General features: G+C 53.0%; 3 protein-coding genes across 22 annotated transcripts; 2 read left to right on the forward strand and 1 right to left on the reverse strand.

The window, feature by feature from the left end:
- Positions 1-1150: 1150 nt before the first annotated feature.
- Positions 1151-3373, reverse strand: TMEM205 (transmembrane protein 205). Of its 2 annotated transcripts, none has more exons than XM_053583326.1 (4): positions 3132-3373; positions 2708-2777; positions 2401-2564; positions 1151-1487 (listed from the first exon to the last, which is right to left on the reverse strand). In XM_053583326.1, exons 2-4 carry the CDS (start codon positions 2766-2768, stop codon positions 1182-1184), a joined length of 531 nt encoding a protein of 176 aa, XP_053439301.1. In that variant the 5' UTR covers positions 2769-2777; positions 3132-3373; the 3' UTR covers positions 1151-1181. The 2 variants fall into 2 exon arrangements, with proteins under 2 accessions (XP_053439301.1, XP_053439300.1); XM_053583325.1 differs by having other exon boundaries at positions 2669-2777; positions 3132-3365.
- A 158-nt stretch (positions 3374-3531) lies between these two features.
- CCDC159 (coiled-coil domain containing 159) lies at positions 3532-10206 on the forward strand. Of its 11 annotated transcripts, XM_053583289.1 has the most exons (12): positions 3532-3634; positions 5913-6028; positions 6125-6354; positions 7111-7144; positions 7332-7420; positions 7505-7586; positions 7775-7970; positions 8536-8603; positions 8684-8760; positions 9088-9209; positions 9434-9516; positions 9878-10206. In XM_053583289.1, the coding sequence occupies exons 1-12, from the start codon at positions 3552-3554 to the stop codon at positions 9997-9999; spliced, it is 1302 nt and encodes a 433-aa protein (XP_053439264.1). In that variant the 5' UTR covers positions 3532-3551; the 3' UTR covers positions 10000-10206. The 11 variants fall into 11 exon arrangements, 8 of the variants coding, with proteins under 8 accessions (XP_053439264.1, XP_053439262.1, XP_053439263.1 ...); XM_053583287.1 differs by having other exon boundaries at positions 5913-6354; XM_053583288.1 differs by having other exon boundaries at positions 3562-3641; positions 5913-6354.
- Positions 10207-10747: 541 nt separating this feature from the next.
- Positions 10748-21502, forward strand: PLPPR2 (phospholipid phosphatase related 2). Of its 9 annotated transcripts, none has more exons than XM_053586465.1 (10): positions 10748-10938; positions 12093-12244; positions 13078-13157; positions 13902-14090; positions 14219-14354; positions 16044-16315; positions 17345-17521; positions 19554-19676; positions 19988-20039; positions 20168-21502. In XM_053586465.1, exons 3-10 carry the CDS (start codon positions 13092-13094, stop codon positions 20509-20511), a joined length of 1359 nt encoding a protein of 452 aa, XP_053442440.1. In that variant the 5' UTR covers positions 10748-10938; positions 12093-12244; positions 13078-13091; the 3' UTR covers positions 20512-21502. The 9 variants fall into 9 exon arrangements, with proteins under 9 accessions (XP_053442440.1, XP_053442442.1, XP_053442438.1 ...); XM_053586467.1 differs by having other exon boundaries at positions 12125-12244; XM_053586463.1 differs by having other exon boundaries at positions 10748-10879.
- Positions 21503-22029: the final 527 nt, after the last annotated feature.

The following is a 22029-nucleotide window of genomic DNA, read 5'->3' on the forward strand; positions in this document are numbered from 1 at the left end:
TGAGTTAAGCTGAAATTCTCTGTGCCCTCATTGCCTCATGGGAATAACAGTATCCTTCCATGGACTGCCATGTGGATGAAATAAGATGAAGTGTATTAATTAGGAAGGACTAAGTTAAGTTCAGTAACAAGCAGACCCAATGACCCCCTAGATCCATCAGCCCAGACTTGCTTCTCATGATTATTGTGGTGGTGAAGGGAAAACATAACAAATTATTCACTTCCAAGGACAAGTGACAACATGCTGACTCTGCTCACATTTCATTGACTAATGTTAAAGTCACATGGCCACCTCTAATGTCAGTGGGGTGGGAAAGATGACTGTCTACTAGAATCAGAACCATGGTTACAGGCCAGACACAGTGGGTCATGCCTGTAATCCCAGCACTTTGGGAGGCTGAGGTGGGCAGATAGCCTGAGTTCACAGGTTCCAAACCAGCCTAAGCTAGAGGGGAACCCCATCTCTAAAAATAGCTGGATGTTGTGGCAGGCACCTGTAGTCCAGCTACTTGGGAGGCTGAGGCAAGAGAATCACTTAAGCTCAAGAGTTAGAGGTTGCTGTGAGCTATGATGCCAAAGCACTCTACCAGGGACAACAAAGTGAGACCCTGTCTCACGAAAAAAAAAAAAAAAAAAAGACCAACATGGTTACAATAACACATAGTATGTACAATAGTTAGCACTACGTCTGATATACAGCAGGTACTCTATAAATGGGCACCATTGACTCAGGGCCCATAGCACAGTGGTTACGGCTCCAGGCACATACACCAAGGCTGGAGGGTTTAAACCTGGCCTGGGCCAGCTAAACAACAACGATAACTGCAAAAAAATAGACAGGTGTTGTGGCAGGTGCCTGTAGTTCTAGCTACTTGAGAGGCTGAGGCAAGAGAATCACTTAAGCCCAAGAGTTTCAGGTTTCTGTGAGCTGTGACTCCATAGCACTCTGAGGGCGACATAGTGAGACTCTGTCTCAAAACAATAAATAAATAAATAAATAGGCACCATTATAGGAGAGGTTTAAGGGCTATAATGGCTAACACTCCAAAGCATTATGCTTTGTGAAGGGGTAAACTGAGGACCTCTCTACCCCTCCCTCCCCTCCCCCTGCTTCTCATAGTGGTGGGAGAAAACTACAGCAGCCATTTCCAAAGAAACATTTATTGACATTCAGGGTCCATGCTAGAGGCTCCTAAGGCTCAGGGCAAGACTGGCAAGACAGAACCCATTGCTAAGGAGACAGCCCAGATTGCAAAGGGAGGAAATGCCATGATAGCGGAAGAAATTCTGGCGGAGGGCATTGTATTTGGGGTCCTTCTCCTGTAGCTGGCGGTAGGGGTCAGGGCCCTGGTGGCCACCTGCCACCTCCCTGCCCAGGCCCCGCTCCTTCTCCACAGTCTGCAGGGCCCACATAGCAGCTGTGGTGCGGGGCTCCAGCCAGCGGGCGTTGATAGCAGCCAGCGTAAGACTCAGGAACAGCAGACAGAGCTGGCAGGGATGGCAGAAGGACAAAGTGAGCCATGTCTGGGAGGCAGCAGGGGCCCTAGGGAGGGCCCTTGTACATCCTCCTAGACTAGAGTTGGATGTAGGACAGTACTGGACAAAGCCGGCCTAGCCCTCTTTCCCAGAGCCCAGACTGAGATCTCCAAAGCAGAGCTCCAGCTCTTGTACGCTGAAACTGGCAGTTCCCAAGAAAAGGTTCCATCTTCATCTCCTCTATCCCCCCCAAACCTCCTGAGCATCCTCTCCTCTGATATGCAGGCTGGAAACCCACAGAGCAGGGTCTCTTTCCTCTGTGGCCCAGCCCAGACCACAGAAACTGACACTGGGCCCACAGAGAAAGGAAATAAAGTCTGTTAACTTCCAGTTAACTTCCAGTTACACAGACAGGAGAGGGTTAACTTCATAACCCTCTCCTGTCTGTGTAAAATTATTCTTGAAACACCTGCCAGCCTCACCTCCCCATATCTGAAAACACAATGGGGGCAGGAGGCAGGCAGGGTAGAGAAATCTGAGATACAGAGATGGTATCTTACCTTGTGGCTGGGGAAATGTGTAGATGGGGATAGGAAATTGAAAATTCCATGTCAGGCTGGTTTTGAAACAATGAGCTGGGGTCAGTGCCCCAGACCAGCTGAGTCACCACCATAGCTTGGTGGCAGGCCCAGCCAGGGGAAGGAGAGGGAGCAGAAGTCAACAGAAGGACTCTGGGGAAGAGACGGGGCTGATGGAGATAGTTGTGTAGGCTGTGCACTGCTCAAAGGTATCCAGAGCCCAGCTTTGTATCCAACAGGAAGAATGGGGACTTTATTTTCTCTCAAAAAGGTACAACCATTGGAGGTCCTATAGTTGGGATCCTGAAAACAAGTCTTCAGAGAGTAATGGTCCCAAGCCTGCATACCTGGCTGGCCTCCAAGAATGTGAGCTGAGCCCAGGCATGCTGTGAAACCAAGATGCAGAGGTTGATGAAGGCACAGCCCATGGACGTGTGAAAGTAGAAAGGGAAGAGTTTGCTTTGCACTAGGCCAAAGGTATGTCGGGGAAGGCCTCGGAAAAGCAGGAAGCCTGTAGGGTAAGGGGGCCACAAGCCTATTAGGATACTTCCATTTCCCCCTCCCACTTCTGTCCCCCCCACTGGTACTCATGACATCAAGGGCGAGAGTCCCTACCTGAGACGAAGGTCACCCACATTTGCATGCCCCAGGCACCTGACAAAACCAGTAGGTGGACCATCTTAATCAGGCCTCCCGAGTTCCCGCCTTCCTCCATCTTGCAGCCCTGGGAAGGAGGCACCCGGTGTGACTCAATTCAGTAGAGATCCAGGGAAAGTAGCCCAGAAATGACAGTGAGAAAGACTCAAGGCAATCCTGTGACAACCCCTAACCCTATGTCTCCAAATGTCAGCCCTCAAAATCTCAGGATCTCTGGACCCCAACATCCATCTCAGAAACCCTCAAAGGTCAGCCTCAGAAGCTCAAGCCTACAGCCTTCGGAGATCACCCTGCTGACTCCCAAATATCGCCCCAGGGTTCTAACAGCTAAGTCCTCTCCTCTCATAAGAGGATCCCAAATATCATATGAAGTTCCCCAAAGCACCACAGAGACCCCAGGTCTCATCCCAAGGACACAGACCTCTCCGTTGGGAACCTGGAACTCCACGCGCAGCACCCAGAATATGAGATCAAAGGCGCCGGGCCAGACTGGATAGGGTCGGTACCTCACTCCCACGGTTCACTTTCCCCTCTTCCCCTGGTAGGTCCCGCCCTCTCCAAACCAAGAAATTGTTCCACCTCCCAGCTGAGTTCTAAATCAATTGGAGCGTAGATTTGCCGCCTTCTGTACCTCCCTCTTAGGTTTGACTAATCGATTAGCAGAAATCCTCCTGGAATCCCGCCCCATCTGGCTTTTATCCCATTACGTTGCAGCTCCTAAGAGGGGCGGTAGCGGGAAGGCACCATTGAGGCCTTTGGCTACAACGGAGGGGGCGGAGCTAAAATGTCGGCCACACCCCTCTCTGTGACTCTACCTTTAGCCTCTCCGCGTTTTAATACGATGGTGTCTCCGCGGGATCAAATTTCAGCGTTAAAGCTGGGGACTGGCTTCGCGGTCCCTGATTGGGAGAGCATGAATAGGTGGTATGTGGTAGGTGGGAGTGGAAGGGAGCCTGGGGTGAGCACGAGTCACAGCCCGGGGCGGGGCCGAGGCTGATGACCCCGCCCCCTTTCCCAAAGAACTCTCCCAGGAGAGACTGCGGAAGAAAGAACCGAGGTGGGAGGAGGAAGGGAGGCAAGAACTGGGACCTGCCAGCAATTGGCGCTCAGAAAGGCTTCTTCCTTTCCCCTCTAAGCCTTCCAGGGCTCCCACGGTGCCCAATCTCGGGACGTTCAAGAACACTGAGCTTCCTAATACTGTATGGTAGGCGCTAGCATGGATTATTTTTCTTTACTTCATTTTTTTGAGACAGAGTCTCACTTTGTCATCCTTGGTAGAGTGCCATGGCCTTATGCTCACAGCAACCTCAAACTCTTGGGCTTAAGCAGTTCTCTTGCCTCAGCCTCCCGAGTAGCTGGTACTACAGGTCCCCATCAAAACACCCGGCTATTTTTAAGAGACATGGTCTCGCTTTGGCTCAGGCTAGCCTCTAATGCGAAAGCTCAAGCAATCCACCCACCTCGGCCTCCCAAGTGCTGGGATTACAGGCGTGAGCCACCAAACCCGGCCATTTTTCTTTTCTTTCTTTCTTTTTTTTTTTGAGACAGAGTCTCAAGCTGTCGCCCTCGGTAGAGTGCTGAGGCGTCATAGCTCACCGCAACCTCCAACTCAATCTCAAGCGATCCTCTTGCCTCAGTTTTTCTATTTTTAATAGAGATGAGGTCTCGCTTTTGCTCAGGCTGGTCTCAAACTTGTGAGCTCAAGCTGTCCACCCACCTCGGCCTCCCAGAGTGCTAGGATTACAGGCGTGAGCCACCATGCCTGGCCTGGATTATTTTTCTTTATCAAAACAATCGAGTAACGTGAATAATATAAAATCTCATATATAGTAGGAGATTCTTGATGTATAGAGAGGGTCAGTAACTCTTTCAATATCACGCAGCTGGGAAAGGTCTGGGATGAATTTAGGCTGTTCAACTGGCAGGTCTTCTTGCTTAATCATCATGCTTTACTGCTTCTGGAAGTGAGGACCTCCCTGAGGCAGTGCCTCTTGGACTGGTAACCTACAACATTTCAGGCAGAAGAATAAAGGATGCAAAGATTCAGTGAATGCTGAAAGGATGCACTCAATTAGGTGCTCGAAAACTATGAATCTACAACAGGATTAAGGAAGATTTTTACAGAGGATATGCTGAGTAGAGTTTTGAAGGGTGTGTTAGGAGTCGTCCAGACAGAACGAGCCAGGGGAAGGACACGAGGTGAAAGGCCCAACAAGGACAACAGAAGAGAAAGTTCTAGATGGCTTGGGGAACAGGCTGAGTGTGACCCAGGGAAAGGTGCCTTTCACCTAGAAGTTTTTCTAGGCAGTCTTACTCTAGATTTCTCTGTCTGTGTCAACCCTAACTAAAGTTGGAGGGGCATGGATGTGAGACACAGAACTGAGTTCTTTCCCATTCCCAGCCTGACATAGCACAGCCCTGGGCACCAGTTCATCTAAGCTTATCGAATATATACCCTGCCTCTCCTGCACACTCTATGGCTCCTATTTACCTATGGAACTAGATCAAAAGTCCTATGCTTGGCCTTCAGTGTCTGAGCACTCAATTAGATGTTTTGTCCTGCTAACCTCCTGATGCTTCCTCTTGGGCCCTTCCTTTAACCATCTTGAATTTGCCAGCACAGAGCACATGGTTCCACACCTCCAAGCTTTTGGACATGACAGGAATGTTTCCTTTATGGGCTGATGTTAAGGTCCTCTTTCTTTCTTTTCTTTTGTTTCTTTCTTTCTCTCTTTCTCTCTCTGTTTCTTTCTTTCTTTTTTTGAGATAGAATCTTGCTCTGTTGCCTGGCCATGGTCTTAGCCTGGCTCACAGCAACCTCAAACTCCTGGGCTCAAGCAATTCTGCTGCCTCAGACTTCCAAGTAGCTGGGAACACAGGAGGGGTCTTGATTAACTCAGGCTGGTCTTGAATGCCTGACCTTATGAGATGTTCCCACCTTGTTCTTCATGAGTGCTAGGATTACAGGCATGAACCACCATCCTGGTCCCTCCTTTTTTTCTTTAAGCTCTTCTGAGGACTCATTTCTTTCCTTGGGGTCTTCTGAGTCTTTTGTGTTGCCCAGCCCAATCCCTGGAGCTGGGATCATCTTTCATACAAGTACCATAAAGGAGAGCCAGTGCTCAGGTCACTCTGGGGTGTCAGAAAGGCATTGGCACATGGAGGCTGGTCTCAAGGCAGCCCCTATCCATTCTATTTGCAGTGACCCTCTTTTGGCTGGTGTACCCCGGGACTCTGAATACTCTGTGTCCTACCTGCCCTCACCTTCCTCACCCTCCGTGTGTTTGCCTGCTAACGGGAAGTGTGATAAGTACTGGGGTTCGTTGGGGGGCTGCCCTGGGACTGGGGGACTGGGAGGGGCTGGGAATGCAAGAAATGCTCTGGACTGGCCCTCAATGAAACCCTCACCCCCAGGCTCTGCCTCAGACAAGACTTTGCACTATACAACTCACTGGTCCAGAACCTCAGAGACAGAGACAGTGGAACCTGCTGTTTCCGAGGACACAGTGAGAAGTGTAGACTGGAGGACAGGGTGGGGCTTAGGGCCTCAGCCACAAGGGACTCCATCGTTTTCCAACCCGGATCTGCTAAAGGAACGCTGTAACGACCAGGACCTTTTGAAGAGGCTTCACAGCATAGCTAAGGTCACCTCTACACACAGGAAATCCCATCAATCAAGGAAAACACTGCCATCTACCAATGTGGGGCTTAGCGAAGGCCCTGTGGGGCAGGGGGAACCTTAAGAACACACACACTCTGTGTGTTTTCAGCACCCAGGACAGTACCCAGCAAGCAGCAAGCCCTTGATAAACTTGTCTTAATGAATGGTTAAAGGAATGAATGGAAGGAATGTGCATGGTTATGTGTAATCAGTAAAATTTTGCCTGTGATTGTCTCTGGTTTGACCTTGCTTGTGTGTCTGAGATTTATGCAAGTGGGTGCCCTAGGTCTTGTGACTTGTTAGCCTTCATGGCTGTGTCTGAGGTCACGTGTCTGTGTGGCTGTGGTTGTGTGTTTTGGTAACTGTGTATGGTTGTGTGTTGAGTACTGTTGATGTACCTTGAAGACATTGTTGATGTCATTTGTCCCTAAGAAAGAGGGCCATTACCTGAGCCTAAGCCAGAGACAGGGCTGGCATTGCGTAGGAGCTAGCCGAGGCTCTGCACTGTTAAGGAGCACTGCACATAGGAAAAGCCACACAAGTGCATTTCTAAGCATGTATGGGGGCAAGGTGTGGGGGAGGTTGGTGAATGTGCCTGGAAGTTTTGCCTGCACTCATGGTTTGGGACATCCAGAACTCAGTAGACTCAAGTCTTGTCCAGCTCTCCAAACTGAGTTGGGGTGAGCAGGGAGGCAGCCTAGGGACAAATTTCCACTCCTCTCTTGTTGCCCTTCCCTAGAAGCCTGTGGAGGCCAGCTCTTCCAAAGTCAAAGGTGAGACTCTTCCTTCCCAACAGGACTGTGTAAGAAAGATTTGCCAGTTTCTCCCTCTACTCTCTGCCCTAGTGTCAGCTGGCCCCTGTTCTGTACCTTAACCCCATCCTTACCTTTACTCTAAGATTCTGCTGACCTCTGCCCTTCCCTTGCCCCAGCCCTGGCTCACCCTCACCTCTGCCTACAGCTAAATCCATTATGGTGGTTTCCGACTCCCAGAAACTTCTGCGGTGTGAACTGGAGTCACTTAGGAGCCAGCTACAGGCCCAGACCAAGGTGAATTATTTTGGCCCCACACCCAGAAATCTGTCCCCTCTTGCCATCTCCTTCCAACACTAGGTCTGACCTCTTCCCCATCAGGCTTTTGAGTTCCTGAACCACTCAGTGACCATGTTGGAGAAGGAGAGCTGTCTGCAGCAAATCAAGATTCAGCATCTTGAAGGTAAGGACTGGTAGAAGGTCAAGGTCAGGCTGAAGATTGGCTCTGGGGGAGGGTGGGGTTGAGTCAGGCCAGGGAAATGGAAGTTGGAAGGATCTGGGTTCTGAAGCAAGGTCAGGCCAAACTTAGGGCAAGGTAGGTTCAGACCTGGGCTCAAGGTGGGCTCAGTCAAGGTCTCACTCTTTCTGCAGAGGTGCTGAGCCCCACAGGCCGGAAGGGAGAGAAAGACGGACCCAGGTGGGGTATGGAGCAGGGTCGGCAGGAGCTATATGAGGCCCTAGCCCAGGGGCTGGAGGGACTGCAGAAGACCCTGCGTGACAGTGAGGAGCTGCAGCGGGTCCGCACCACACGCTGCCTGCAGCTACTGGCCCAGGAGATCCAGGACTGGTGGGTGTTGGCAGGAGGGCTGCCTGGGGGCCAGGGAGGGGGACCAGAGGCAGGACAGTGAAAATAGGAGAGGCCTGGGCAAGCAGGCGGGAGGAGAGCAGTGGAAAGCTTAGAATGGGAGACTGGGGGGAGATAGATGGCTGGTGTGGGGGTGAAATGGTGGGATAAAGAGTGGGAGGCAGAGACAGGGAAGACAGGAAGTTGGAGGTGGGATGGTGACTGAGGCCATGGGATCAGGAAGCTGGGGGTGGCTGGGAGGGCCAAGGGACAGGACACTGTAGGGCAGGAGGGGGGGTGTCACAGGAGTTGGGAAAATGGAGGCCAGATGATGGAAGGTTGAATGGGGGTGGGAGAGGCAGAGAGGGTGGGAGGCTGGGATGTGGAAGACAGAAGGGGCTGAGGGAGGTGGCAGATGCAGAGATTGTAGTTGCAAGGGGAAAGAGGGCAGGGAGTGGGAGGAGGGGGACAGAGCCTAGAGCATGGCTGGTTAGAAAGATGGGGACATGGCAAGCAGGTGAGAGCCACTGGGCAGAGAGCATTGGTCTAGGCTGTATTGTCCCTTCAGCAAGAAGTTCCTGTGGGAGGAGTTGGAGCTGGTGCGGGAGGATGTGAATTTCATGTACAAGAAACTACGTGAGTGCCTGGATCCCCAGCCAGGAGTGGGGAGGTCCTTCTGTGCAGCCCTGGTCTCCCTGAGCCCCCTTCCTCCACAGAGCTACAGGAGGGTGAGATTTCAGAGAACCTGGTGAACATCCAGAAGATGCAGAAGACACAGGTGAAGTGCCGAAAGGTGAGTGGAGAAGACTGGGACCCTGAGCAGATCCCTAAGATATGGGGATCTCTGCCAGCCTCCACCATCAGATTGGAGCCTGAGTTCCAATCCTAGATTGCCAGTCACTGCTGTGTGACTGTGGGCAAGTCACTGGGCTTCTCTGGGCCACAGCTGCCTCGTTTGTATAATGGGTATAATAATGACACATCCTTACCTTATCTGTGTTAACTGAGTGTTAAGTAGTTTTGAACAGGGCTGGGCACCTTGCAATATTGTCATTATTGTTATCACTGTTCTCTCATTCTCTCACCACCCCCTGCGCCCCCCCCCACCCCCCGGCCCTAGATCCTGACCAAGATGAAGCAGCAGAGTTATGATACACCTACCTGCCTGGAGACTGAGGAGATGCTGCCAGGAGGCAGTGGGTGCTGGAAGGATGAACTCCAGAAGGAACTGAGTGATATATGGTGATGCTCAACCCCCAGTCTGACTTCTGACCCATGACCCTCATTTGACCCACTCCTCCCAAATGGATCTCCAGAACCTGGAGCACACCTGAGTCTAGACAACCCTCTCCTCCCAGGACTCATGCCTGCTACCCCTCCCCCCTTTACCTCTGGGGGTGCTATCCCCACCCTAAGCAGTCTAGAGTGTCCCAGGGCCTCTGTCTCCCTATCTCCCCATCTTACAGGGCTGCTGTGCACGTGCTGCAGGACTCCATCGACAGCCTCACCATGTGCTCCAGGGCCCGTCCCAGGGACTTGAGCCTCAAGGGTGAGGGGGGCTGAGCACTGCTCAGGGGTAGGAGGTCATTCTTCAGCTTCACTCATGGAGGTCATGTTCAGAGTCTGTTTGGGAATCACATCTGTTAACTCTTATTCTGTGGTCAGATTAAGGAATCGCTGGAGGTCACATTAGGGAGTCACTTGAGGTTTCATCCAGGAGTCACATTCGGGGTCACTGGGATCTTTTATAAGAGTCAATGAGGTAAAATTCAAGGGTCATTAAGTCATAATTTGGTGTCACTTGGGTCACATTCAAGGGACATGAAGATCAGGGTCAAGGATCATTGAAGTATAAAGGGACCTGACCCCATATTGGAGGGTCACATTCTGGATTCCTGTCCCTCTTGCAGGGCATAAGGGGCAGTGGTATGTGAGCTCTCCGCTGCATTCCTGGGACTCAGACTCTGACTCAGACCAAGGCCTTTTCCAGCCACCTTACAGCAAGAGCCGCTCCTTCCCACCAGGTGCATAGTCCCCAGCCCCCTCTCCACCCATTCCCCCCCTGGCCTGCCCTTGACTCCCACTGTATGGTCCCTTGGGGCTCCAATCTGCAGCCCTGGGGTTCGCTGGAGCAGGCCGGCTCCTGACCCATCCTCTCCATCTACAGCCTGAGCAGCCGGGACTGCTCTCCCTGAAGACCCTTCCAGAGAGAAAATAAAATAGCCGAGACCCTCCTCTATCCTGGACTGTTGGTCTTAACTGCCTCCGGTGTTTGGGAATCCCCGCCCCCACCTTCCAATTTACTCCTCAGTGTTAAGGAGGTGTAGAGACCCCAGGGGCCAATCCGGATGTGTGGGCTTAGAATCAGGGGCAGCTTGAGGCCAGATTTAGTATACGTACGACAAGCTCAAGAGTCATTCTGTTCAGATGTCAGTGGCCAGAGAGGCTCGTCCACACTGGCCACAGAGCTGTCCTCTCTGGGGTGCCCTGGCGATCTAGCCCGCGGCCCCCACTGCCCAAATGGGGAAACTGAGGCCCAGAGGAGGAGGGAGGGGCGCGGTCCACGGTCATGCTCTGAAGCCCCGCCTTCCTTTTACCCTCGGCATCCCCCACCAAGGGGCCCTCCCTCTCGACACCCTTCTAGGGTCCCTCCGGAATCTGTGCTAACTCGCCCCGCCCCCAAGGGCGCCTGAGGCACCTCCCCTCACCGCCAGAGAGCCACCACGAGGCCCCGCCCCACGTGTTATGCAAATAAGCGACCCGGAGGCTCCGCCCCTCCCTCCTCCGGGGAGTCTGCGCGGCGCTGACGGGCTGGGCCGACCGCGTTTCCATCTCCGCGTCCTCCAGTCCCGCTGGCAGTCTGTCTATCTGTCCTTCCGTGCTGGGGCAGTCTAGGCGGTGGCCTAGACCCGGTGAGGGGGGTTTGGGGGCGCCCCATTACCCCCTCCCCTGGGCTTCCGACCCTCTGTCGGTGGGTCCTCTGCTCCTTCGGGTCTGGTCCCTTCAGGTCCAGCATGGGGAGGAGGAGGGGAGGCGGCAAGCTGGGGCTTCGCGACGCGGCTGAGGAAGGGGAGCGTGGGGAAGGGACCCCAGGCCTGAGGAGCCAAGCAACGTGGTGGGGGGGGGTGAGGGTGGCTGTGGGTTACTGTGATTGTGTGGTTGTCATTGTATGTTAGTGTGTGGTGTGTAACTCTCATTGTGTGACTATGATTGTGCAGCTTCAGGAGTCTGCGTGTGTGTGTGCGCGCGCATGAGACTGTCATTGTATGGCTGTCGTGGGCACCACTCTGATGGTTGGTGTGTGTGTGGCTATGATGTGGCTGTCTTTTGGTGGCTGTGTGACTACCACTGAATGTGGCTGTCTTAGGGTCCTTGTGGTGGTGTGCATATGACTGTCATTGTGTGGCCCCTGTTGTGTGTTCACTCTGATGGTGTGTGTGTGTGTGTGTGTGTGTGTGTGTGTGTGGCTGTGATCGTCTGCTTTTCCAGTGTGCCCCTGTGTGTGAGTGTATGTTATGGTCCTTCTATGTGCTCTTCTATGGCCATGTGGCTCTGTTTGTGGATGCACCATGACTCTCCTATGACTGTCAGTGTGGATGAGAGACTGTTGGTGTGTGTGGCTCTCTTTGAGTGTCTTATAATTGGGGGCGTGACACTGTGACTGGTTCTGTTACCCCCACTGTGTCTCTTTACTGTGTTGGCAGAATATTCATCCCTGACCATGGTAGGGTGAGGGGTTGTGTGGGGCTTGACAGTGTGTAGGTTCTTCTGAAGTGGTCCTCTGTATGTTTGGGAGGGAGGACTTGTTTGATTTGTGTTGCCAGTGATAGGCTGTGTGCCAACTGTACCTTGTGTGTGTTGGACGCCTGTCTGAATGGGTGAGCCTATCTTGTACACCAGGAGCCAGCAGCCAGCACAGTGGCTAAAAGTCATCAGGTGCTCAATCTCCATGCTGAGATGGACAGTATGCCATCGTGTGTATGTGTGTGTGTGGGGGGGGGTGGGGTTGTTTCTGTGGTCTGGAATGGAGGCTAATGCTGGGTTATGCACCCCGTGGGTGCTGGTGTGGGTGACCCTGTGGCCATTTGGGACCTCTGGCGATTCTCACCACGCATCACACTGCAGAGCAAGCCTTGTGTCTACCCTAACCTGCCCAGACCTCAGTTTCCACGTCTGCACAATGGGGGTGACCATCCCTGCCCTGCTGGGCATTAGGAGCGGCTGTGAGTCTGTGGGTGTGGCAGCAGACCGTGGGAAGCCATAGGGCACTTTCACAGGTGAGATTAAGCTGTGAGAATGGGTGAAGCGCTAGGGGCTGGGGATAGACTGGGGAGAGAGAAGAGAAGAACGTGGAAGCAGACGGCATGGGAGGAGGGGAAAGGAAGGGATGGCAGCTGGGAGAGGAGGAGAGCCTGGCTATCAGCCCAAATCTGGAGACAGAGAGAGGGGCCCCTATGGAGGCCATGGGGGAAGGGACTCAGAGGAGTGGTCTGGTGCTTGGTCCCCCTGGAGAAAGAGGATTAGATCCCCTAAAAACTAGTGGGGGAGGGGTTCTCATAAAGCTGGAGGAATCTTTTCTTTTTTTTTTTTTTTTTTTGTAGAGACAGAGTTTCACTTTATTGCCCTCAGTAGAGTGCCGTGGCATCACACAGCTCACAGCAACCTCCAACTCCTGGGCTTAGGCAATTCTCCTGCCTCAGCCTCCCGAGTAGCTGGGACTACAGGTGCCCGCCACAATGCCCGGCTATTTTTTTGTTGCAGTTTGGCCGGGGCTGGGTTTGAACCCGCCACCCTCGGTATATGGGGCCGGCGCCCTGCTCACTGAGCCACAGGTGCCGCCCTGGAAGAATCTTTTCTAAAATCTTCTCCGCCCAGGAAGCGGAGTCCTCCTAAAAGGCTTGGGGTTAGAATCTCCTATGTAGACTGCAGAGGAAGAGGACCACTCTGGGGGTGGTGTCGGGGAGGCAGGTGTTAGGGCAAGACAGGCTCAGGAGGCGGAGCCAGGGCTTCCTATTGTCTTCAAGGCCAGTGGGCAGAGGACTCTCAGATGTGACCTGAGCCTCCCACTAGGCCCCATCCTGGAGTCCCCACTCCCTCCCCACCTCCACAGGCCTGGCTTTCACCATGGCGGGAGGAAGACCACACCTGAAGAGGAGCTTCTCCATCATTCCCTGCTTTGTCTTTGTGGAGGTAAGAACCCTAGTACCTTCCCAAAGGGAGCATGCCCTTCCTCCTGTCTCTTTCTCTGTCTCTCCCTATATCCATTTTTCCATTTCCCTGGCTCTGGTCCTGCTGTGTCTCTCCCTGATCCCTCAATCTCTACCTCTCCGGGATCTCTGTCAATGTCCCCTTTCTCTTGAGAAGTGGTTGTGGAGCTTGGACTCAGAAGTGGTGCTCTCTGGGTTCCAATCCCACTCAGCCCCATCCACTGCAGGACTTTGGGCACTTTAGGTACCCACCAGAGATTCAGTTTCCTCCTTCATCAAATGAGCATCTCTGGAGTTCCTCTTTCTCAGGGCTGTTATAAAGATAAAACATATAATTCATGGAAGAGGCTTGGTACAAGCCTGCCCACAGTAAGGGTTATACCCCTGGTAGCTGACAGTACTTCTATTCCTATTCTTTATTTACTTGTTGGTCTGTTTCTCCACTACCCGCTATCTGTCTCTCTCTGAGTCTTGGCCCTATTCTCACCCTCTTTTCCCAATCCCATTTCTCTTCTCCCCTCTTTTCTCCTCTTTTTTTGTCTCTGTCTCCTCTGCATCTGTCTCTTTGTTTATTCCAAGCCCTGACCCTTCTCTCACCCCCTTCTACATCTCCATCTCTCTGTCTTCCAGGTTCTCTCTCTAGCTCCATCTCTGTGTCTCTGTCTTGTGGCCTCAGCTTGGGCCCTGACCCTCTCTCTTCTTTCCCCACCATGGTTCTGGGTGGCAGTCGGTGCTGCTGGGTATCGTGGTCCTGCTGGCTTACCGCTTGGAGTTCACAGATACCTTCCCCGTGCATACCCAGGGATTCTTCTGCTATGACAGTACCTATGCCAAGCCCTACCCAGGGCCTGAGGCTGTCAGCCGAGCACCTCCTGCACTCATCTATGCCCTGGTCACCGCTGGGCCCACACTCACGGTGAGACTGTGGTAGTCCCCTTGGTTGGACCCTGGGGAGGACATCCCAGGAGGCAAGTGGGCCAAATGGAGGTGGGTAGAGAACTGGGCTTGAAGGCCAGGAGGACCCTGCTTTTGTTTTGCTCGCAGATCCTGCTGGGGGAGCTGGCTCGTGCCTTCTTCCCTGCACCACCTTCATCCATCCCTGTCACTGGGGAGAGTACCATTGTGTCTGGGGCCTGTTGCCGCTTCAGCCCGCCCCTGCGAAGGCTGGTCCGCTTCTTGGGTGAGCAATGCAACCCACAGTCAGCTCCATGGTAATAGTGGGGTGGTGGGTGCAGAGAAAAGGGTCATGGACAGGAAGGAAGAGGGCCTATAAGTGCTACAATGGTGGCTCTGGGGGGCAAAGAGAGACTTGGGTTCAGGCCAGAAACACCTGTGAAAGTGCCCTATGGCTTTCCACAGTCTGCTGCCACGTCTACGGACTCACTAACAGAGATTGCAGGGACATGGATGGGCCCTAACCCAGCCATATGGAAGGCTCAAACATTCCACAAGGGAGTCTCAGGCAGAAAAGGTGGACCCAGGAAAAGAAGAAAAACAATGGGACCCCAGGGCAGGGAGATGAGACTCCAGTTACGCTTTATTTTATTTATTTATTTATTTTTTTTTGTGGTTTTTGGCCGGGGCTGGGTTTGAACCCACCACCTCCGGCACATGGGACCAGCGCCCTACTCCTTGAGCCACAGGCACTGCCCTCAAGTTACGCTTTAAATGGGGTCCCAGCTGAAACTGGTAGCGAAGAGCTTATCTGTAATGGTCTCCAGTAGGCTGAGACCTAGTTGGGTTTATTAGTGGCTCTAGGGGAAGAATAATCAATTCAGTAATAACTAGTCTGGGGATAGCTATAAAGAGGCCCAGATTCCCTTAAGATTTTCTTAGGAGGGGCGGCGCCTGTGGCTCAAGGAGTAGGGCGCCGGTCCCATATGCCAGAGGTGGCAGGTTCAAACCTAGCCCCGGCCGAAAAAAAAAAAAAAAGATTTTCTTAGGTGGTCCTAGGCTATGGGCCCAATCTTTTTCTCTTTTTTTTTGTTTTTTGGAGACAGAGTCTCAAGCTGTTGCCCTGGGTAGAGTGCTGTAGCATCACAGCTCACAGCAACCTCAAACTCTTTGGCTTAAGTGTTTTTCTTGCCTCAGCCTCCCAAGTAGCTGGGACTACAGGTGCCCGCCACAATGCTTGCCTATTTTTTGTTGTAGTTGTCATTGTTGTTTGGCAGGCCTGGGTTGGATTCCAACCCGCCAACTCTGGTGTATGTGGCTGGCACTCTAGCTGCTGAGTTATAGGCACTGAGCCAGCCATGGGCCCAATCTTGGTATGATGGCATTGAAAGGTCCATAATAGGGTTCCAAGGGAGGACCCACTCTTTTTTTGTTGTTGTTGAGACAGTCTCACTTTGTTACCCCTGGTAGAGTGGTGGTGTCATAGCTCAAAGCAACCTCCAACTCTTGGGCTCTAGTGATTCTCTTGCCTCAGCCTCCTAAGTAGCTGGGACTACAGGCACCCGCCACAACACTTGGCTATTTTTAGAGACAGGGCTTGCTCTGGCTCAGGCTGGTCTGGAACCTGTGAGCTCAGGCAATCTACCCTTCTCGGCCTTGCAACTGCTGGGATTACAGGTGTAAGCCACCAAGCCTGGCCCAGGACCCACTCTTGACATAGTGGTCATCTCAGAGGGACAGAGGCCAGATGTACTCTAATGAGGGTCCAGGGAGAGGAAGCCTAGAGTGCTGTTATGGTGACCCCAAAGGAAGGAGGACCTTGGCTATGCTATACTGGGGGTCCTAGGTGTGCTTTAATGGCAGTCCTAGGAAGATGGAGATAAGGGCCCAGTAGAGCCATGAGGGGGCTCTCAGGAGGAGGGCTGGGGACATTAGGTCCTGAAGCATGAACTCCCTCTCTTCTCCAATTCCCTAGGGGTCTACTCCTTCGGCCTCTTCACCACCACCATCTTTGCCAATGCAGGGCAGGTGGTGACTGGCAACCCCACGCCGCACTTCCTGTCAGTATGCCGCCCCAACTACACGGCCCTGGGCTGCCAGCCGCCCTCACCAGACCGGCCAGGCCCCGATCGTTTTGTCACTGACCAGGGCGCCTGTGCTGGCAGCCCCAGCCTTGTAGCTGCTGCCCGCCGGGCCTTCCCCTGCAAGGATGCGGCTCTTTGCGCCTACGCAGTCACCTACACGGCGGTGAGCCTCGGGAGGTACAGGGTCAGAGATGGGGATATGGATTGGGTGGCAGCCAGCAGGCAAGGGGCCCACCACAACTGGAGCCTCTCTAGATGCAGACCCCTAGGTGCTCTGATACTGTCCCTAGGGCTGGAGCCTACTCCACTGGGGCTCTGGCTCCTTCCCTCTTATCCTGGCCACACCCCCGAGCCTGAATCTAGTGTGGCCCAATAACTCTGCCCCTTTGGCATCTGACCACGCCTCCTGACTCAGTAATGACACACCCCAGGGAGGCTGTTGACTCCTTCCTACGGAATGAGGATATTGTCCTTAGAGTGCTGGACTCTGAAACCCTAGAGCTTAGCCGGGTCCCCACCATCCTACAGGCCCTGGATGTTGGCTAAGAGACTATGCAGGTGGGTTTGATTTGGCCCCCTGGAGTCCTTGACCCTCCCATGGGGGGTCTTGTTCCCTCTCCTGTTGCCCTGGTAACACCCCTTGCTCTTGACTGAGTTGGCACTTCTGGCTTTGGCTTTGTCCCCTGCTTTTCCCTGGCCATACCCCCTATTGCTTACACTCCTCTTCCTGGCATCTGGGATTATGTTTCTAATTTTTGTCAGTGATCCACTGGGGCCCAAGGACTCTACCTCCTGAAGCTCTTGGACCTGCTGGTTAGCTCTGACTCCACTCTCTGGTTCTGTGGCCATGCCTAGATGCTGCTATCTATGACTCCGTACTGAGGACACTGACCTTGTCCACTGCTCTTGGGTGCTCTGGCCATGCCCCTTAGCCCTATAGTTGGGGCCCACGGGTTGCCATGACCCAATCCCTGGGGACTGTCCCTTTCCAGTCCAATCCCTGACCCCTCTCCTTACCATTATGGTCACACCTCTTGCCAGAGCCCACTGGGAGTCCATGACTCCATCCTTGGAACCCCAGGCTACACTCTCCAGCCCTGAGGCACTGGCCACGCCTCTTAGAGTGAACACAGAGTCCACTTGGGTTCCCAGAATTGCCTCCCCTTGTCCCTTAACCATCCTGTTCTCACAGATGTACGTGACCCTCGTGTTCCGCGTGAAGGGCTCCCGTCTGGTCAAACCTTCGCTCTGCCTGGCCCTACTATGTCCAGCCTTCCTGGTAGGTGTGGTCCGCGTGGCTGAGTACCGCAACCACTGGTCCGATGTGCTGGCTGGCTTCCTGACTGGGGCGGCCATTGCCACCTTTTTGGTGAGTCCCCTCCCCAGCCATCCTGACATTGGAGACCCTTATCAGTCCCCCATCCCAAGAGGCAGGACCATATCACAGTGAAGGATGTGAACTCTATGTGCCCTTGCCAGTCCCTTCACCTTACCTTACCTATATACCTTGGAATATCAGGACCAGGGCGAGGCACTGTGAGGAGTGCAAAATATAAAAGGGTGCCAAAACTCAGCAATCAGGATAAATAATATTTTTTTCCTTTTATTGTTTTTTGAAACAGAGTCCCACTATGTCACCTTGTTGGAGTGCTGTGGTGTCACAGCTCACAACAATCTCAAACTCTTGATCTTAAGTGATTCTCTTGCCTCAGCCTCCCAAGTAGCTGGGACTACAGGTGCCCGCCAAAATGCCCGTTTTTGTTTTTGTTTTATTTTGTTTTGTTTTTGTTGCAGTTGTCATTGTTGTTTAGCTGGTCTGGGCTGGGCTCAAACCTGCAACCCTTGGTGTATGTGGCTGTGTTATGGGCATGGATCCAAGATAAATAATATTTTAATGAAACATTTTACAAATAAAAATTAATATAAAACAATAATAGTGTACTCAGGGCCGGCCAAGTGGAGTGGCTTATGCCTGTATTCCCAGGACTTTGGAGGGTTAGGGTTAGCCATGGTGAGGATCATTTGAAGTCAGGAGTTTAAGGCCAGCCTGGGTAACATAGCAAGGCCTCATCTGTACAAAAAATTTAAAAAATTAGCTGGGCAGTTTGGCATATGCCTGTACTTCAGGAGGCTAAGGCAGAAGGATCACTTGGCTTGAACCCAGGAATTCAAGGCTACAGTGAGCTATGATCCCCCCTCCCGCCGATTGTACTCCAGCCTGGGCAACAGAGTGAGACTTATCTTTATTTATTTATTTATTTATTTTTGAGACAGAGTCTCACTTTGTCACCCTCGGTAGAGTGCTGTAGTATCATCGCTCACAGCAACCTCAAACTCTTGAGCTCCAGTGATTCTCTTGCCTAAGCCTCCCATGTAGCTGGGACTACAGGCACCTGCCACAATGCCCAGCTATTTTTAGAGATGGGGTCTTGCTCTTGCTCAGGCTGGTCTGGAACCGGTGAGCTCAGACAATCCACCCGCCATTACCTCCCAGAGTGCTAGGATTATAGGCATGAGCCACTGCATCCGGCTAAGACCCTATCTTTAAAAATAAATAGTAGGGCGGTGCCTGTGGCTCAGTGAGCAGGGCGCCGGCCCCATATGCCGAGGGTGGTGGGTTCAAACCCAGCCCTGGCCAAACTGCAACAAAAAAATAGCCGGGCGTTGTGGCGGGCGCCTGTAGTCCCAGCTGCTCAGGAGGCTGAGGCAAGAGAATTGCGTAAGCCCAAGAGTTAGAGGTTGCTGTGAGCTGTGTGACGCCACGGCACTCTACCCGAGGGCAGTACAGTGACACTCTGTCTCTACAAAAAAAATAAATAAATAAATAAAATAGTAAAAGAAATAAAATAAAATAAAACATAAAAGAATATGAAACTGGTGGTGGCACCTGTGGCTCAGTCAGTAAGGCGCCGGCCCCATATACCGAGCGTGGCGGGTTCAAACTCGGCCCCGGCTGAACTGCAAACCAAAAAATAGCTGGGCGTTGTGGCGGGCGCCTGTAGTCCCAGCTACTCGAGAGGCTGAGGCAAGAGAATCGCTTCAGCCCAGGAGTTGGAGGTTGCTGTGAGCTGTGATGCTGTGAGCTGTGTGATGCCATGGCACTCTACTGAGGGCCATAAAGTGAGACTCTGTCTCTACAAAAAAAAAAAAAATATGAAACTGCAGGATAGAATTCTGCTGCTACACAACTTTACTCACCTCACCATAGTCTGGGCCCTGTGGGATAAAAAATAATAGTACCTACCTCTTACTACCTCTTAGTAAAGTAGAAAGAACAATGTTTGCACCAAACCTGAGCCTCAGTTTCCTTATCTGAAAAAAGAGATAATACACGTATTTACATAACTCCTATGTTACTGACCCTGGACCTTCACACTCCCTTGTCCCTCTGTCTGTCTCAGGTCATCTGTGTTGTGCACAAATTCCAGAGCCGACCTCCCTCTGGTCGGAGGCTCTCCCCCTGGGAGGACCTGGGTCAAACCCTCACTATGGACAGCCCCCTCGAAAAGTTAAGTGTGGCCCAGGTAAGGGGGCCCGGGGGCTGCTCCCAGCTGGAGAGGGTGGTGGGTGGAGAGGGCTCAAGGAGGCAGGAAGTCAGAGAAGACGGTGGGAGGTCTCAGTGAGGTGGAGAGAATCACCCATCCCTGTGGATATACATCTTAGGAGAATAGCACCAAAGAATGGAAGTGTACATCCCTCTCTCCCTCCTGAGGAGACACTGCTAATCCTGATGGTTGTCTTTTCCATGGGGCTCTCTGCCCGATTAACCTCTTGTGGCTGTGGCCAGTGGGGCCCAGGGGGCCGCTAGCCTCTTCCTTCTACCTTTTTGTCTCAGGAACCCGAGGCCTGCAGGCCGCATTCGACACCGGCACGGCTCACCCCATCCAGTGAGTCTTGGAGGAGTGGGGGAATAAGTGGGGGAACTTCCAGATGGGCAGCCACTGCCACAGTGGTCTTTCCTGTGCTTTCATAGCCCCTTCCCCAAATTTCTGATCCCCTGATCTCTGACTCCTAGAGCCGCAGAACGGCACCCGCCGTGGCCACCTGATCCCCAGCTGCGTGTCCTCCAGGGCCCCAGCCATGTGTTCGTCACCCCGTGTGCCCCGCCCTCGACTGAGGTCTGAGCCAATGCCCCTGCCACTGCCCCTGCCCCTGCCAGCACCGACCCCCAGTCAGGGCCCCTCGCCTTCTTCCCCTGGACCTGGGGGACCATGTGGGGGTGGTGGACGTGGCCGGAAGCTGCTGCTGCCTACACCCCTGCTGCGGGACCTGTACACCCTGAGTGGACTCTATCCCTCCCCCTTCCACCGGGACAACTTTAGCCCTTACCTATTTGCCAGCCGTGACCACCTGCTGTGAGGACCAACTACCCACCCAGAATCTACCTGGTCCCCACATCTTCCCTGCCGCGCGTGTGTGTGCGTGTGTGCCATGTGCGTGCCAAAGTCCCTGCCCCCAAACCAGCCAGGCCTAGATATCAGAAGATGGCTGGAAGGACATCTGGGGGAACCCCATGCCCCTCTTGCCATCTAGGACATCCCAATGGGCAAAGATGCTGGGTGGGCCCTTGCCCCTAAGATTGCCCTTTTAAGGGCCAAAGCCTGACCACATTGGCTATTGCCCGGCCAGTGAGGGTCCCCACCTCTCAGAATCTAACCAAAAGGAGTTTGTTCCAGCCAATGGGAGCCTGTCCCTAACTTCTTAGAATCCCTGGGCAAGATGGCAACTCTAGCTAGTGTTCAGCGTCTGAACAGCCAATAGGAGCCCTTGGTTTCCACAGTTTCTAGAGTGGGTGGGTATGAGTCCAGTCAATGGGGGACCGCCCATGTCTAGGCATGTGAAAAGGAGAGGAGGGACATTCTTTACTATCCAGTCCTCTCTTGGAATCAGGGAGTCCCTCTGGAGGGTGGGGGCAGGCTCCCCCATAGCAGGGTCCTTGAGGCACTCCTTCCCTTCTTAACCCCTTCCCTGTGTGCAACCTTTCACGTAGTCCCTCCAAATTCTCTACTTAAGCAGGGCTTGCCCCAGTTCAGCAGTTTTGGGGTTCAGGGTGCTGTGTCTCCCCTTTCTGGTGCCCAGGTCACCCCAAACCCTTCTGTTATTTATTAGGCCTTGGGAAAAGATTTTTTTCTTGGAATACATTCCCCTTTTTCACATTGCCCCCCATACCTCAGCCTCATTCCAATGTGCCATTATTGGAGGCATGGGTTGAGCAGAGGGGCTCCCTCAACCTGAGCAGCCAAAGGCAGTGGACAGAGGAGACACTGTACCCCTTTCCGGCTCCCTCTTCATCTTTAATTTAATAATGACCTGGCTTCTCATCTTTAATAAAGACTTGTTTGTAACAGAAGTTTGGCCACCTGCCTTCCTCCCCTGGGTGGTAGATGTGGAGGACTTTACTTGGGGCTTAAATATCTGTGAAGCTGGGTGTGGGTGTATTGTCGCAATGCATCTGAGGGCAATCGGGGAGAGGCAGTGTGGAGCCATGGGACCAGCCACTTGGGCTAAAATCCTGGCTCAGCATGTCTTGGTTATGTGGCCTGAGCAAAGTTAATTAACCTGTATATGCTCTCATTTCTTCTTCTGTCAAATGCAGACAGCCCCTGAAGCTATAAGGCACACAAACACATAATGAAGGGCCTTACATGCCTGAGTGTCCCAGGCAGCTGGCCTGCTTCTGATCACAGCCAGGGCTCAGAGGGCACAGAGAATAGGGGGAGGAAAGCCTGTGGGTCCTGAGAATGAAGGGGCATGCTGACAGGCACTACGAACCACTAAGCCAAACACCTGGATGCATGGATGAGCACAGAGAGGCTGGTTATAAGGTTATGCTGAGTCGTAACTGCGTGAGAAGAGAGTAGGGAGGTAGGAAGGGGC

Source organism: Nycticebus coucang, chromosome 3 (genome assembly GCF_027406575.1).
Source record: "Nycticebus coucang isolate mNycCou1 chromosome 3, mNycCou1.pri, whole genome shotgun sequence".
Taxonomy (NCBI): Eukaryota; Metazoa; Chordata; class Mammalia; order Primates; family Lorisidae; genus Nycticebus; species Nycticebus coucang.